Source organism: Rhinoraja longicauda, chromosome 19 (genome assembly GCF_053455715.1).
Source record: "Rhinoraja longicauda isolate Sanriku21f chromosome 19, sRhiLon1.1, whole genome shotgun sequence".
Lineage (NCBI taxonomy): Eukaryota > Metazoa > Chordata > Chondrichthyes > Rajiformes > Arhynchobatidae > Rhinoraja > Rhinoraja longicauda.
The window spans coordinates 18,429,099-18,446,598 of record NC_135971.1 but is presented as its reverse complement, the minus strand read 5'-3'; the positions used below and the strand labels follow the sequence as shown (position 1 = coordinate 18,446,598).

General features: G+C 54.1%; 2 protein-coding genes and 1 long non-coding RNA gene across 3 annotated transcripts in view; 2 read left to right on the top strand and 1 right to left on the bottom strand.

Moving 5' to 3' along the window:
* The first annotated feature begins 270 nt into the window (after positions 1 to 270).
* LOC144602869 (zinc-binding protein A33-like) lies at positions 271 to 7,268 on the top strand. The gene is made up of 4 exons (XM_078415990.1): positions 271 to 747; positions 2,917 to 2,939; positions 3,145 to 3,260; positions 5,679 to 7,268. Exons 1-4 carry the CDS (start codon positions 271 to 273, stop codon positions 6,299 to 6,301), a joined length of 1,239 nt encoding a protein of 412 aa, XP_078272116.1. The 3' UTR covers positions 6,302 to 7,268.
* Positions 7,269 to 8,143: 875 nt separating this feature from the next.
* The window catches only part of LOC144603184 (uncharacterized), a 497,022-nt gene continuing 487,665 nt past the window's right edge, over positions 8,144 to 17,500 (bottom strand). The window contains exon 3 of the long non-coding RNA XR_013548557.1: positions 8,144 to 8,567. This is a non-coding gene — a long non-coding RNA (uncharacterized LOC144603184). The remainder of the gene's footprint in view (positions 8,568 to 17,500) is intronic.
* Positions 9,938 to 13,499, top strand: LOC144602720 (G patch domain and ankyrin repeat-containing protein 1-like). Its single transcript, XM_078415858.1, has 2 exons — positions 9,938 to 10,503; positions 12,829 to 13,499. Exons 1-2 carry the CDS (start codon positions 9,938 to 9,940, stop codon positions 13,286 to 13,288), a joined length of 1,026 nt encoding a protein of 341 aa, XP_078271984.1. The 3' UTR covers positions 13,289 to 13,499.

The following is a 17,500-nucleotide window of genomic DNA, read 5'->3' as shown; positions in this document are numbered from 1 at the left end:
CAGTCGGTAATTGCAATTTGTCAATTTGGCAGCTAGAGGTCGCTTGGGGTTCCGTGAGAAATCCCGTCATTCATGGAGTGAATCAATCAATGAATACATGAATGAATGAAGGGATGGATGGATGAATGAATGAATGAATGATGGAATGATACTTTAAGATACTTTAAGCCACAAGTAAGAATTTCATTGTTCTATCTGGGACATATGACAATAAGACACACTTGACTCTTGACATGTCCCAGTGAGATTCTTTGCCTTGCACTCCTTGTCATGTGTGAGGGATCTCCCCACCTGTGTGAGGGTTCTCCCCACCTGTGTGAGGGATCTCCCCACCTGTGTGAGGGATCTCTCCACCTGTGTGAGGGATCTCCCCACCTGTGTGAGGGATCTCCCCACCTGTGTGAGGGATCTCCCCACCTGTGTGAGGGATCTCCCCACCTGTGTGAGGGATCTCCCCGCCAGTGCCCCACTACAGCCGCCCCCCTGCACCGCTGTCCGTCTCGCCCGCTGCAGGAGCAGTCATGCAGCCTGCATGCCCACATCAGCTTCGAGTTTGCGCGCATACACCGGGTGCTGAGCGAGAGGGAGCAACGCCTGAGCAACGAGCTGCAGGATGCAGAGGAGCGGATCCTGGCCCAGATGCAGGAGAACCTGCAGCGCATGCAGGACACGCTGGATTCCGTGGAGCGCTTCCTGCGGCAGCTGCAGATGCGCATGGAGCAGCCGGACATCGTAGCTCTGATCAAGGTCAGGAACGCAGCTCGTCGCAATACGCAGGCGATGGGATGGGGCGGATTTGTTGGCACAGTAGAGTCACTCCCTCACATCGCCAGAGACCCCGGTTCAATCCTGACTACGGGTGCTGTCTGTACGGAGTTTGCACGTTCTCCTGCGGGTTTTCTCCGGGTGCTCCTATTTCCTCCCACTACTCCAAAGACGTGCGGGTTTGGATGTTAATTGGCTTCAATAAAATTGTAAATTGTCCCGAGTGTGCGTAGGATAGTGTTAGTGTGCGCGGTGATTGCTGATCGGCGGGGAATTGGTGGGTCAAAGGGCCTGTTTCCGCGCTGTATCTCTAAACTAAAATAAACCAAACCAAACTAAACAAAACCAACCCAAATGAAACCAAAACCAATCCAACCCAACACAACCCAACAGAACCCAATCCAACCCAACACAACCCAATCCAACGGAACTCAACTCAACCCAACTCATCACAACCCAACTCAACTTAACCCAACCCTTCCCAAACCAACTCAACCCAACTCAACCCAGCCCAACTCAAACCAACCCAACCCAACCTAACCGATGTCAACTCAACCCAATACAACCCAACCTAACCCAACCCAACTCAACTTAACCCAACCCAACCCAACTCAGCCCAACACAACCCAACCCAGCCCAACCCAACCCAACTCAACCCATTCCAGACCAAACCAACCCAAGGCAACCCAGCCCAACCCAACCCAAATCAACCAAATCATACTAAACCAAACTAAACTAAATTAAACCAAACCAAAAGACTACAAGGGTGCAGTGTGGGACAGGGGCGGTGAAACATTGCATAGAGATGAGTGGAGGTTGGGTACGATAGGACAGAGGGGTGATCTCTTGGAGGTGTATAAATTCATGAGGGGGAATAGATAAGGTGAATGCACAGAGTCTTTTACCCTGAGTAGAGGAATCAAGAACCAGAGGAGATGGGTTTACAGTAAGGGGTGTGGAAAGAGTTAATAGGAATCTTAGGGGCGATCTTTTCACTCAGAGGGTGGTGGGTAAATGGAACGGAATGCCACAGGAGGTCGTTGAGGCAGATATTATAACATTATTTAAAGACATTTGGAGAGGAACGGTTTAGAGGGATATGGAATGATCGCAAGCAGGTGGGGCTGGTGTAGATGGGGCACCTTAGTCGGCATGGGCACGTTGGGCTGAAGGGTCTGTTTCCGTGCTGTATATCTCGAAATGAGACTGGCTTAGATTGGGCACCTTGGTCGGCATGGGCAGGTTGGGCCGAAGGGCCTGTTTCGTGTTGTGTGACCCTCTGACTAATTAACCGGATGAAGACTGAGATATCTTTCACACAACAAATCATCCTCCAACATTTCCGTCACCTACAACGAGACCCCACCACTGGCCACATCGTCCCATCCCCTCCCCTTTCTGCGTTCCACAGAGACTGTTCCCTCCATACCTCCCTGGTCCACTCGTCCCTTCCTACCCAAATCACCCCATCCCCGGGCACTTTCCCCTGCAACCGCAGGAGATGCAACACCTGTCCCTTTACCTCCCCCCTCAACTCCATCCAAGGACCCAAACAGTCTTTCCAGGTGAGACAGAGGTTCACCTGCACCTCCTCCAACCTCATCTATTGTATCCGCTGCTCTAGTTGTCAAATTCTTTACATCGGCGAAACCAAACGCAGGCTCGGCGATCGTTTCGCTCAACACCTGCGCTCGGTCTGCCTTAACCAACCTGATCTCCCGGTGGCTGAGCACCTCAACTCCCCCTCCCACTCCCAGTCTGACCTTTCTGTCATGGGCCTCCTCCGGTGCCATAGTGAGGCCCTCTGGAAACTGGAGGAACAGCACCTCATATTTCGCTTGGGCAGCTTGCAGCCCAGCGGTATGAACATTGACTTCTCCAACTTTAGATAGTTCCTCTGTCCCTCTCTTCCCCTCCCTCTTCCCAGATCTCCCTCTATCTTCCTGTGTCCACCTATATCCTTCCTTTGTCCCGCCCCCCTGACGTCAGTCTGAAGAGGGGTCTCGACCCGAAACGTCACCCATTCCTTCTCTCCCGAGATGCTGCCTGACCTGCTGAGTTACTCCAGCATTTTGTGAATAAATACCTTCGATTTGTACCAGCATCTGCAGTTATTTTCTTACACTGAGATATCTTTCTTGTTCATTTCAGGAAGAAAGTATTTGGAACAAGAGGTAAGATATCTCACCTCTCTCTTGAAGGCCATATGTCACAGGACCATGATCCTCAGATTCTACTCCGCCATTCAGTCATGGCCGATCTACCTCTCCCTCCTAACCCCGTTCTCCTGCCTTCTCCCCACAACCCCTGATACCCGCACTAATCAAGAGTCTCTCTATCTCTGCCTTGAATATATCCACTGACTGGTCTCCCCCACAGGTTCGCGGACAAACACGACACCCTGGACGTGGTGGACCTGGAGCTGCCGCTGGGAGTGTTCAGGGGCCCTCTGCAGTACATGGCCTGGCGGGAGATGGTGGAAGCCATCAGTCCTGGTAGACAAACGTGAAACTCAGCTCTGCTCTGCGGAGCGGTGGCGCCTGCAAGTGCTCGATGAGGAAGGGGAGCGAGATGGAGATGGGGCAGGGACGAGGAACGTCGGCAAGAACTCAGATCCTTGGGGTCAGATCCAGCAGGAGGTGGAGGGGCAGCTCACATTAAGTCATACATTAATGACTTGGATGAAGGGATTAACAGTACCATTAGCAAATTTGCAGATGATACAAAGCTGGGTGGCAGTGTGAACTGTGAGGAAGATGCTATGAGGTTGCAGGGTGACTTGGACAGGTTGTGTGAGTGGCCGGATGCATGGCACATGCAGTTTAATGTGGATAAGTGTGAGGTTATCCACTTTGGTGGTAAGAATAGGAAGGCAGATTATTATCTGAATGGGGTCAAGTTAGGGAAAGGGGACGTACAACGAGATCTGGGTGTCCTAGTGCATCAGTCACTGAAAGGAAGCATGCAGGTACAGCAGGCAGTGAAGAAAGCCAATGGAATGTTGGCCTTCATAACAAGAGGAGTTGAGTACAGGAGCAAAGAGGTCCTTCTGCAGTTGTGCAGGGCCCTAGTGAGAGCGCACCTGGAGTATTGTGTGCAGTTTTGGTCTCCAAATTTGAGGAAGGATATTCTTGCTATTGAGGGCGTGCAGCGTAGGTGTACCAGGTTAATTCCCGGAATGGCGGGACTGTTGTATGTTGAAAGACTAGAGCAACTAGGCTTGTATACACTGGAATTTAGAAGGATGAGAGGGGATCTTATTGAAACATAAGATTAATAAGAGGTTGGACCTGTTAGAGGCAGGAAACATGTTCTCAATGTTGGGGGAGTCCAGAACCAGGGCCACAGTTTAAGAATAAGGGGTAGGCCATTTAGAACGGAGATGATGAAAAACTTTTTCAGTCAGAGAGTTGTAAATCTGTGGAATTCTCTGCCTCAGAAGGCAGTGGAGGCCAATTCTCAATGCATTCAAGAGAGAGCTAGATAGAGCTCTTAAGGATAGCGGAGTCAGGGGGTATGGGGAGAAGGCAGGAACGGGGTACTGATTGAGAATGATCAGCCATGAACACATTGAATCGTGGTGCTGGCTCAAAGGGCCGAATGGCCTACTCCTGCACCTATTGTCAGAGTGTCAGGGGTTACGGGGAGAAGGCAGGAGAATGGGGTTAGGAGGGAGAGATAGATCAGCCGTGATTGAATGGCAGATTAGACTTGTCGCAAAAAAAATGCAGATGCAGGATAAAAGTCGAAGGTAGACACAAAATGCTGGAGCAACTCAGCGGGTGGCGTGGACCCGGTGGGCCGAAGGGCCTGTTTCCGCGCTGTACCTCTAAATCTAAATCTAAAACAGTGAATGAAAGATATGCAAAAAAGTAACAATGATAACGATGTCTCGACCCAAAACGTCACCCATTCCTCCTCTCCAGAGATGCTGCCTGACCCGCTGAGTTACTTCAGCATTTTGTATCTACGGCAGATGAGACTTGATGGGCCAAATGGCCTAATTCTACCCCTATCACTTATGATATTACGAGTTCAGTTTCAGTTTAGTTTATTGTCACATGTACCGAGCTGCACTGAATTTAGAAGATTGAGGGGGGATCTTATAGAAACTTACAAAATTCTTAAGGGGTTGGACAGGCTAGATGCCGGAAGATTGTTCCCGATGTTGGGGAAGTCCAGAAGAAGGGGTCACAGTTTAAGGATAAGGAGGAAGTCTTTTAGGACCGAGATGAGAAAGTTTTTTCTCACACAGAGAGTGGTGAATCTGTGGAATTCTCTGCCACAGAAGATAGTTGAGGCCAGTTCATTGGCTATATTTAAGAGGGAGTTAGATGTGGCCCTTGTGGCTAAAGGGATCAGGGGGTATGGAGAGAAGGCAGGTACGGGATGCTGAGTTGGATGATCAGCCATGATCATATTGAATGGCGGTGCCGTACAGGCTCGAAGGGCCGAATGGCCTACTCCTGCACCTATTTTCTATGTTTCTATGAACCTGAGTCTCCGGCGCTGCATTCGCTGTAAGGCAGCAACTCTACCGCTGCGCCACCGTGATCGATATATTTGTTTTGATATATTACTTTTGGTTCATTTTTAATAATCTTAATAATTGATTGGTTTAAAAATATGGTCTCCATTTATTGAATTTTTAAAAAAGTAAATGGGCTTGTCACAAAATTAAAATTTAAAACTAAAGTTAAAACTTGAGTTTAGGGTTGGATGTACAACTATACTCATTAACTCCCGGATCTACCCCCATAATCTGCGGGTAATGTTTCATTTCACTGCACATTTATGTGTATGTGACAAATAAACGACTATTGACTATTGATTATTATTTGTATGCTTTAAAAAATCAAAAATTTAAAAATGATAATAATAATTGATTGGTTTATTGTTGTTTTGGTACATAGTGCCAGCCCCACTGACGTTGAATCCCGACACGGCTAACCCGTGGCTGCAGCTGTCCGAGGATCTGTGCAGCGTGTGGATGGGGGCCGTGCGCCAGACTCTCCCAGAGTCCCGGTGGCGGTTTGACCGGTGCGCCGGGGTGCTGGCGGCCCAGGGCTTCGCGTCCGGCTGCCACTACTGGGAGGTGGAGGTGGGCGCCAAGACGGAGTGGGACCTGGGCGTGGTGCGGCGGTCCTGCCATCGCAAGGGCAGGCTGGAGCGCCAGCCCCGGGACGGCTACTGGCGGATGAGTCTGCGGAGCGGCGGGGGGTACCAGGTGGTGACCGAACCCCCCACTCGCCTGGCCCTGGATCGCCGGCCGCTGACCGTCGGCGTGTACCTGGACCACGAGGGAGGGCAGGTGTCCTTCTACGACGCGGGCAGCATGGCGCACCTGTACACCTTCACCCACGCCTTCTCCGAGACCCTGTACCCCTACTTCTGCCCCTGCCTCACCGACGGAGGCAAGAACGCCGAGCCCATGAAGATCTGCCGCGTCACCAGCCACAACCTGCCCGTGATGTTACCCGCACAATCCGACACCTCATCCACCACCACCACCACCCATCACCCCCACCCCTCCTAACTGCGGATGCACACCAAGTACCGGAGTAACTCAGCGGGTCGGGCAGCATCTGTGGAGAACGTGGATAGGTGACGTTTCACAGAGTGCTAGAGTAACTCAGCGGGTCAGGCAGCATCTCTGGAGAGAAGGAATAGGTGACGTTTCACAGAGCGCTGGAGTAACTCAGCGGGTCAGGCAGCATCTGTGGAGAAAGATGGATGGGTGTCGTTTCGGGTGGGGACCTTTCTTCAGACCCCTAATTGTGACACTGATCGACAGTTCCATCTTAAACGTCAGGAACATGGACTCACTGCACGGAATCAGGCCCTTCGGCCCAACTTGGCATGCTGACGAAGATATCCCACCTACACTAGTCCCACCTGCCCATGTTTGGTCCATGTCTCTCAAAACCTTTCCTATCCACGTACCTGTCCAAATGTTTTTTGGATGCTGTTATAGTCGCCCATTCCTTCTCTCCAGAGATGCTGCCTGTCCCGCTGAGTTACTCCAGCTTTTTTGTGTCTATCTTCGGTTTAAACCAGCATCTGCCGTTCCTCCCTACACACCTGGGCGATGCAGGCGGGCAGATGGAAATGTGCTGTCTAACAGAAGTCATAGAGTCATAGGGTGGAAACAGGCCCTTCGGCCCAATTTGTCCACGTCGGCCAACATGCCCCATCGACACTATTCCCACTGACCTGTGTATCCCTCTCAACATGTCCTATCCATGTGGTTGTCTAAATGTTTCTTGAACTTTGCGTTAGTCCCTGCCTCAAATACCTCCTCTGGCAGTTCGTTCCAGACACCCACCACCCTCTGTGTGGAAAATGTTGCCCCTCAGGTTCCGACTAAATCTTTCCTCGTCTCACCTTTCCACCTCGACTCTGCGTAAAAGACTCTACACCACACTGTGGATGGCATCAACACTAATCCCCTAAAGATTATATACACCCCTCAGCCTCCTGCACTCCAAGGAATAAAGTCCTCTCCTGCCCCATCTCTTGCTATATATAGCTCAGACCCTCGAGTCCTGCCAACATGCTGGTAAATCTTCTCTGAACACTTTCCAGCATAAAAGCATCTTTCAATAGACAATAGATGCAGGAGGAGGCCATTCGGCCCTTCGAGCCTATACGCACCGCCATTCAGTGTGATCATGGCTGATCATTCTCAATCAGTAACCCGTTCCTGCCTTCTCCCCACACCCCCCCAACTCCCTCCTTCATATCATATCATACCATACATATACAGCCGGAAACAGGCCTTTTTGGCCCACCAAGTCCGCGCCGCCCAGCGATCCCCGCACATTAACACTATCCTACACCCACTAGGGACAATTTTTACATTTACCCAGCCAATTTACCTACATACCTGTACGTCTTTGGAGTGTGGGAGGAAACCGAAGATCTCGGAGAAAACCCACGCAGGTCACGGGGAGAACGTACAAACTCCTTACAGTACAGCACCCGTAGACAGGATCGAACCTGAGTCTCCGGCGCTGCATTCGCCTCCCATCCCCTCCCCCCCCTCCTCCTCCCTTCCCCATCTTCCCCTACCCTCGTCTCCCCCTCCCTGACTCCCTCCTCCACCCTTCTCCCCGACTCCCTCCTTCTCCCCCTCCCTTCCCTTTCTCCCCCTCCCTTCCCTTTCTCCCCCTCCCCTCCTCCTCCACCCCTCCCCCCCTTCTCCCCTCCTCCACCCCTCCCCTCTACCCCTTTCTCCCCGACTCCCTCCTTCTCCCCCTTCCCCTTCTCCCCCTCCCCCACCCCACTCCAGGCCCAGGCTTACATGACAGGCAGCAGTGTTAAATAAATCTGTTTTATTATGTACAAAGAGCATTTTACAAAATCATCACAAGCTGCACAAAAACTTGCAGAACAAACATCCACTGGATCAGTGACCAAACTTTGTATAAATGACAGGTTTCCAAAGAGAAACAACAGACAATAGTCAATAGGTGCAGGAGGAGGCCATTCGGCCCTTCGAGCCTGTACGCACCGCCATTCGCCTTGATCATGGCTGATCATCCACAATCGGTACCCCGTTCCTGCCTTCTCCCCAGACCCCGACAGCACGGACAAAGTGTGAACTGTTCCATGTTCCACAAGGGTCTTGTCGTAAACTTTGGGATCTGGGACCATGGACACATCTGGTCACATCTGCCATAGAGACGGGACAGCAGCAAACCCGTTCCCCGTCACCCAGAGACGGGGTGCTCTGTCACCCCCCGCGTACAGCGGTCCCCACTCTGCAACTCTCCCGGTCACACAACACCCGCTCCACATCCCTGCAGGGGGCAGAGAGAGAGGGGGGGAGAGAGAGGGGGGGGGGAGAGAGAGAGAGGAGGGGAGAGGGAGGGGGGAGGGGGGGAGAGAGGGGGAGGGAGGGGGGAGAGAGGAGAGAGACAAACACCACCCACACACCGCCCGCCCACCCACACACCGCCCGCCCACCCACACACCACCCACACCCCGGGTGGGTGAGTGAGGGGCCGACGTTGTTATTTATACTTTGCAATTAAAGTGTTTTTCTATAATTACCTTGTTGGATTAAAGCGTGCAGTTCTTGCTGCTGCTTTATCTGCACGTTCTGCTTCACCGGGAGACAGACACATATACATCGTGCAGATAGGGGCGGGGAGTTGAGTTGTGTTGGGATCGGTTGAGGGTGGCTGTCACGGTGGCTGCTGTTTGCTGTTTGTCCAAAACCCTGATTTATATCACCCCGTGCCTCACTCAACCGATCCCACACCCACGCACATCCCGCAGGTGGGGGCTGCGCTGTTGCTGTAGCGCTGCTACTATTGGTGCTGGTGCTGCTTTACTTCCTCCTCCCCCCCCCCCCCTCCTTATCCTCCCCGGCGCGGGAACGCGCATCCCGAAGGTGGGGGCTGCTGCCCAGAGGCGCGGGCACGCGCATCCCGCATGACGCGGAGGAAATGCCCAGACGGGAGAGAGAGAGAGGCCCCCCTCCCTCACTCACCGCCGTTGCCATGGCGGCCACTTCCCGGCAGGGAGGGACTACAACTCCCAGCAGCCCCCGCGGCGTGGCCTAGACTTGGACTCGCAGCCTGGGCCTGGAGTTGTGCTCCTTGTGGTGGGGCAGCGGCCTAGCCTTGGACCCACAGCCTGGGCCTGGAGTTGCACAGCCGGCCTTTCCCTTCTGCCTTTAGTCTCCCAGCCTTGGCCCCCCAGTCTAGCCCAGGCCAACAGGCCCACAGACAGCAGCAGCCTCCCCTCCCCTCCCCTCACCACATCACACCTTGTTGCTGTGGGTCAAGGATCGGCCTTTGCAGCTTCACACCGAAGACAGGCACCAAAACCCTGCGGTAACTCAGCGGGCCGAGCAGCATCTGTGGGGAGGAAAGATCTGAAGAGGCGACATTTCGGGCCGAGACCCTTCTCCGGACGACCAGAGGCCGAAGGGATCTCCAGCGGGTGGACAATATCTCTCAGGGATTGAAGTCCAAGCCACTGACGACTGGCAGAGAGGCCGCAGCGACCCGAGGGATTATTACGTGTGGGGACGAAAGGCCGAGAACGTCGATGCTTGTTTTATTTCCGCTGTGGCACCATCGAGAGAGGCCGCTCGGTGGGGTATTGTTCGACGTATCGACACGTGTACCGAGCGAGGTACAGCGAAAAGCTTCTGCTTGCGATGAGCCGCCGGCAGCTGGTCACCTTCACCCGGGCGGTGGAGGACGGAGACGCGTGGAGGGACGGCAGGCGGCAGGTGCCCTGCTCTCCTCTCCCCGGGGCGGGAGGGTTGGACGGGGAACAGGCCAGGAGCTTCTATGAGGGCGTCCTTGCTTCCAGCAGCCAAGCCAGCACCAGCACCAGCGTGGCCCGTAAACACAAGGCCGAGCCGAGGAGAGAGCGGGCAGGTGGCCCAAGCGGGCATCAGCTCGGAGGGCAGAGGAATGGGCATCTGCTGCTGAAATCCGCCCAGGACGGAGACCTGAAAATGCTCCGGGGTTTGCTGGAGACGGGGGCAAGTGACATAAACTTCCGGGACAGTTATTACTGGACTGCCACCATGTGCGCAGCGTACAGCGGGCAGCTGGAAGCGGTCAGGCACTTGCTGAGTCTCGGAGCGGCGTGGGTCGGGGTGTGTGATTGCACTGGGCGCGATGCTCTGGATTTGGCCCGGCTGGCCGGGCACCCAGGGATCGTGACTGCTCTGGAGGAATATCACTCTCGTCCAGAGGAACACGAAGACCACAGGTACGGGGAGGGTCTTGGTAGTCCGGGCTCTGTGGAAACACACCCCATCTTCCCCTTCCAGCCTCTCACTTGCACATTCCCAAATCGGGAGGTAAAAAATGAAAGATAGACTCAAAATGCTGGAGTGACTCAGGTAAGGTGACACAGGCAGCACCTGTGCAGAGGAGGAATGGGTGGCGTCTCGGGCCGAGACCCTTCTTCCGAGGTTAAAATGAAAATGAACTGCAGATGCTGGTTTATACCAAAGTTAGACACAGAATGCTGGAGGAACTCAGCGGGTCAGGCAGCATCTCTGGAGAACATGGACAGGTTGACTTGATTAGTACGGGTGACATGGGATATGGGGAGAATGACAATAGACAATAGGTGCAGGAGGAGGCCATTTGGCCCTTCGAGCCAGCACCGCCATTCAATGTGAGCATGGCTGATCATTCTCAATCAGTACCCCGTTCCTGCCTTCTCCCCATACCCCCTGACTCCGCTATCCTTAAGAGCTCTATCCAGCTCTCTCTTGAATGCATTCAGAGAATTGGCCTCCACTACCTTCTGAGGCAGAGAATTCCACAGATTCACAACTCTCTGACTGAAAAAGTTTTTCCTCATCTCAGTTTTAAATGGCCTACCCCTTATTCTTAAACTGTGGCCCCTTGTTCTGGACTCCCCCAACATTGGGAACATGTTTCCTGCCTCTAACGTGTCCAACCCCTTAATAATCTTATACGTTTCGATAAGATCTCCTCTCATCCTTCTAAATTCCAGTGTATACAAGCCTAGTCGCTCCAGTCTTTAGACCCTTCTTCCGAGGTTCAAATGAAAATGAACTGCAGATGCTAGTTTATACCAAAGATAGACACAAAATGCTGGAGGAACTCAGCGGGTCAGGCAGCATCTCTGGAGAACATGGACAGGGTTGACCTGATTAGTACGGGTGTCAGGGGATATGGGGAGAATGGGGTTAAGAAAGAACAATAGTCAGCCATGATTGAATGGCAGAGTAGTCTTGATGGGCCGAATGGCCTAATTCTGCTCCTAGAACTTAAGGACAGTAGGCGTTTCGGGTCATATCATATCATATCATATATATACAGCGCGGAAACAGGCCTTTTCGGCCCACCAAGTCCGCGCCGCCCAGCGATCCCCGCACATTAACACTATCCTACACCCACTAGGGACAATTTTTACATCTACCCAGTCAATTAACCTACATACCTGTACGTCTTTGGAGTGTGGGAGGAAACCGAAGATCTCGGAGAAAACCCACGCAGGTCACGGGGAGAACGTACAAACTCCTTACAGTGCAGCACCCGTAGTCAGGATCGAACCTGAGTCTCCGGCGCTGCATTCGCTGTAAAGCAGCAACTCTACCGCTGCGCTACCGTGCCGCTACCGTACCGGGTCGTGACCTTCAGTCAGGCAGCGTCTCTGGTGAAAACAGGCAGGTGACATTTCGGATCGGTCTTCAGTCTGAAGAACGGTCCCAACCCGAAACGTCACCTATCCATGTTCTCCAGAGATGCTGCCTGACCTGCTGAGTTACTCCAGCACTCTGTGAAACGTCACCTATCCACGTTCTCCACAGATGCTGCCTGACCCACTGAGTTACTCCAGCATTTTGTATTTATCAAGGGAGGTTATATTTCAGTTATGTTGGGCATTGGTAGGAATACATTTGGAGGTGTATTCAGAATTCAACTCTGCATTTAAGGATGGATATTAATGTGTTGGAAGGAGACAGGGAAGGTTTATTAAGAGAGTGGAGAGTGCTTATTGTTAAACAAAAGGACACAGAGTGCTGGAGTAACTCAGCGGGACAGGCAGCATCTCTGGATGTGACCGGATGTGAACCAAGGTATTACAAAATGCTGGAGTAACTCAGCGGGTCAGGCAGCATCTGTGGAGAGAAGGAATGGGTGACGTTTTGGGTCGAGACCCTTCTTCAGACCTGAACTGAAACTGAACAAAACTAAACTGAAACTGAAAAAATCTAAATCTGAACTAAATTGAACTGAACTAAACTGAACTAAAGAAGAAGAGTCTCGACCCGAAATGTCACCCATTCCTTCTCTCCAGAGATGCTGCCCGACCCGCTGAGTTACTCCAGCACTCTGTGAAACGTCACCTATCCATGTTCTCCACAGATACTGCCTGACCCGCTGAGTTACTCCAGCACTCTGTGAAACGTCACCTATCCATGTTCTCCACAGATGCTGCCTGACCCGCTGAGTTCCTCCAGCGTTTTGTGCCCATCGTAGTCTAGTTGTGTGTCCATCTTTGAACTGGACTGACCAGACGTGCACTAAGGATGGTTTCCCGTTTGCTTTGCAGGGAGTTGCGGGAGGAGAGGGGGAGGAAGCTGTGCCGGGTGTGTGGGCTGGAGTACACAGAGGACAGCGTGCAACAACACGAGAGGTCCACGCTGCACCTTGTGAGCAAGGCCGGGGCCCATGCACCCACGCACTACAGCATCCCCGATACCAACCTGGGCTTCCGCATGATGGTGCGGGGCGGCTGGGACCGCGAGGAAGGCCTGGGCCCATGTGGGAAGGGCCGCAAGTTCCCCATCAGCACCGCGCTGAAGAGAGACCAGCGGGGGCTGGGCTTCCACAGGGGCCCACGGCCCAGGGTCACGCACTTCCAGGCCATGGACCCCCAGGCCGTCCAGCGGCTGGGCCGCGATCCCCGCCGCGACCACCGGGAGGCGACGGTGAACCGCAGCGAGGAGCGGCGCAGGGAGGCCAGGGGCAGGCGGTGGGAGAGGGAACTCAGGGTCTACATGGACCTGTAGGTGAAGGAGGCACCTCTCTACCTGCCCGGCCTACACGGCTCACTGATCCATCCTCCAGCACAGAGCCCCTGCTCCCAGACCTCCACACCCCTCCTCTCCTCTACCACCGCACCCCACTCTCACCCCTCATCTCCAACCCCTCGCACTCTTCACCCACTTACCTACTCTCCCACCCTTACTCCTCCCCACACCCCCACCCCTCCTCTCCCACCCCCATCCCCACCCCCTCACCTACTCTCCCACATCACTCCCCACCCCTCCTCAGCACCCCTACTTTCCCACCCCTCACCCCCACGCCTCTCCCACCCCTCACCCCACACTTACCCCCACCCCTACTCTCCCCCACCCCTCACCCCCACCCTCACCTCCAGCCCTCCTCTCCCACACCCCCACCCTCACCCCCACACCCCCACCCCTCACCCCCACATCCCCACCCCTCCTCTCCCACTCCCCTACTCTCCCACACCTACTCCTCCCCGCAACCCCCACCCCTCCTCTCCCACCCTTCACCCCCACCCTCACTCCTCATCTCCCACACCCTCAACCCCACCCCACCCCTCCTCTCCCATCCCTACTCTCCCACCCCTCACCCCTACTCCCCTACTCACACTCTCCACCCACACCTACTCTCCCACCCTTACTCCTCCCCACACCCCCACCCCTCCTCTCCCACCACTCACCCCCACACTTACCCCCACACTACCCCTCCCCCACACCCCCACCCCTCCTCCACCTCCACCCCTCAACAACCCCCACCCTCTCCCCCATCCCCACCCCCATCCCACTCCACCCCCTTAGCTACTCCCCCACACCCCCTCCTCTCCCATCCCACCCCTCCCCTCCCACTCCCCATCCCCACCCCACCTATCCCTCCCCCACCCTCACCCCCTCCCCTCCCACCCCTACTCTCCCACCCCTATCCCTCCCACCCCTATCCCTCCCACCCCTCACCTACTCTCGCACCCCCTCATCTACACTCCCACCCTCACCTACTCTCCCACACACCCCCCCCACTTTTCTCCACCCCTATCCCTCCCACAACCTCACCTACTCTCCCACCCATCCTTCCCGCAACCACTCCCCTCCCCTCTACCCCCCTTCTCCTCCGCACGCCTCTTCCCCCACACCCCACCCCTGCCACCCTCCCATCGCCCCCATCCCCTTCCCCCCACCAGACTTCTTCCCCGTACTACCCCTCCCCCTCCATCTCCACCCACCCCCCGCCCCCTCCTCCCATCCCACTCCCCTCAACCCACCCATCATCCTCCCCGTCACTCCGACCCACCCCTCCCCACCCACTCCCCACAACCCCACCCCTCCTCTCCCTGCCCTCCCACTCCCCACCCCTCCTCTACCACACCTCCCCACACCTCCACCCCTCCCCTCCCATTCCCCACCCCTCCTCTACCACCTCTACCACACCCTTCTCTACCCCACCCTTCCCCTCCCCACCCCCACACCCCTCTCCCACCCCTTACCCCACCCAACTCCCATCCCTCCCACCGCCTCCTCTACCACCCCAACCCTTCTCTCACCCTCACCCCTCTCCCACCACTCCCCACCCCTCCTCCCCACCCCTGCTACCCCCCATCGCCCACCCCCTTCCCCCACCAAACTTCTTCCCCCCACCACTCCCCATTCTACCACACCCCCATTCCCTCGTGACCCCACCCTTCCATCTCCACCCATCCCACTCCCCTCCACCCACCCATCCTCCTCCCCCCCGTCACTCCGACCCACACCACCCCCACTACCCCTTCTTCCACCCTATCCCACCACCATTCCCCCCCTGGCCCATCACCCTCGTTCACCTCCTCATGCCCCTGAGCCTTGTGGGACATGTTTTGAAGGTTCAGTATCTTCTGCCTGTCTGGACATAGGGCAGCCGGGGATGATGCTGCTGAACGGACAGTGGACAAATAAAGCAATGATTTTCATCAGCAACTTTATCCAAGGACCCAAACAGTCTTTCCAGGTGAGACAGAGGTTCACCTGCACCTCCTCCAACCTCATCTATTGCATCCGCTGCTCCAGATGTCAACTTAATTACATCAGCGAAACCAAGCGCAGGCTCGGCGATCGCTTCGCTCAACACCTGCGCTTGTTCCGCGTTGGCCAAACTGATCTCCCGGTGGCCGAGCACTTCAACTCCCCCTCCCACTCCCAGTCTGACCTTTCTGTCATGGGCCTCCTCCAGTGCCATATTGAGGCCCACCGCAAATTGGAGGAACAGCACCTCATATTTCGCCTGGAAAGTTGACTTCTCCAACTTTAGATAGTTCCTCTGTCCCTCTCTTCACCTCCTCCTTCCCAGATCTCCCTCTATCTTCCTGTCTCCACCTATATCGTTCCTTTGTCCCACCCCCCTGACTTCAGTCTGAAGAAGGGTCTCAACCCGAAACGTCACCCATTCCCTCTCTCCTGAGATGCTGCCTGACCTGCTGAGTTACTCCAGCATTTTGTGAATAAATACCTTTGATTTGTACCAGCATCTGCAGTTATTTTCTTATACTTAGCCTCCAGCGTCGCCTGCTCAATATTCTTGCCATTGAGGAAGTGCAATGTAGGTTCACCAGGTCAATCCCCGGGATGGCGGGACTGACGTACGATGAAAGAATGGGTCGACTGGGCTTGTGTTCACTGGAATTTACAAGGATGAGAGGGGATCTTACAGAAACATACAAAATTCTTAAGGGATTAGACAATAGGTGCAGGAGGAGGCCATTTAACCCTTCGAGCCAGCACCGCCATTCAATGTGATCGTGGCTGATCATCCACAATCCGTACCCCGTTCCTGCCTTCTCCCCATAACCCCTGACTCCGCTATCCTTAAGAGCTCTATCTAGCTCTCTCTTGAATGCATTTGGAGAATTGGCCTCCACTGCCTTCTGAGGCAGAGAATTCCACAGATTCATAACTGACTGAAAAAGTTTTTCCCCATCTCAGTTTTAAATGGCCTACCCCTTATTCTTAAACTGTGGCCCCAGGTTCTGGACTCCCCCAACATTGGGAACATGTTTCCTGCCTCTTACGTGTCCAACCCCTTAATAATCTTGTATGTTTCGATAAGAACCTCTCTCATCCTTCTAAATTCCAGTGTATACAAGCCTAGTCGCTCCAGTCTTTCAACATACGACAGTCCCGCCATTCTGGGAATTAACCTAGTAAACCTACGATTAGACAGGCTAGATGCAGGAAAATGTTCCCCATGTTGGGTGGAGTCCAGAACCAGGGGCCAAACACAGTTTAAAATAAGGGGTCGGCCATTTAGGACTGAGGTGAGGAAAACCTTTTTCACCCAGAGAGTTGTGGGTGAATCTGTGGGATTCTCTGCCACAGAAGGCAGTGGAGGCCGATTCACTGGATGTTTTCAAGAGAGAGTTAAATTTAGTTCTTCGGGCTAACGGAATCAAGGGATGTGGGAGAAGGCAGGAACGGGGTACTGATTGAGAATGATCAGCCATGATCACATTGAATGGTGGTGCTGGCTCGAAGGACCGAATGGCCTCCTCCTGCACCTATTTTCTATGTTTCTATGCATGAACTCAAAGCTTTTTAGACATCATATCATATCATATCGTATATATACAGCCGGAAACAGGCCTTTTCGGCCCTCCAACTCCGTGCCGCCCAGCGATCCCCGCACATTAACACTATCCTACTAGGGACATTTTTTACATTTACCCAGCCAATTAACCTACATACCTGTACGTCTTTGGAGATATACTGCATGGATATACTTTGGAGATATACTTTGGAGATATACTGCATGGATTCATAGAAACATAGGAAATAGGTGCAGGAGGAGGCCATTCGGCCCTTCGAGCCTGCACCGCCATTCAATGTGATCATGGCTGATAATTTGGGCCCTTTGGCCCACTGAGTCCGCACCGACCATCGATCGCCCGTTCACACTAGTTCTGTGTAAAGCCACGTCCTCCCTGTAGATCAGACCCTGGATTCAGCGTCAGTCAACCAAGTCATCTGAAGGAAAGTGTGTTTAACGATTAGTTTGGAGATACAGCCTGGAAACAGGCCCTTCGGCCCATCAAGTCTACGCCGACCGGCAATCACACGAGCTATGTCCGACACACACTGGGAACAATTTACTATTGTACCATAGATTGGGGGAGGGAAGGGGGGGGAGAGTGGAGGGAGGAGGGAAGGGGAGAGAGTGGTGGGGAGGGAAGGGGGGGGGAGTGGAGGGAAGGG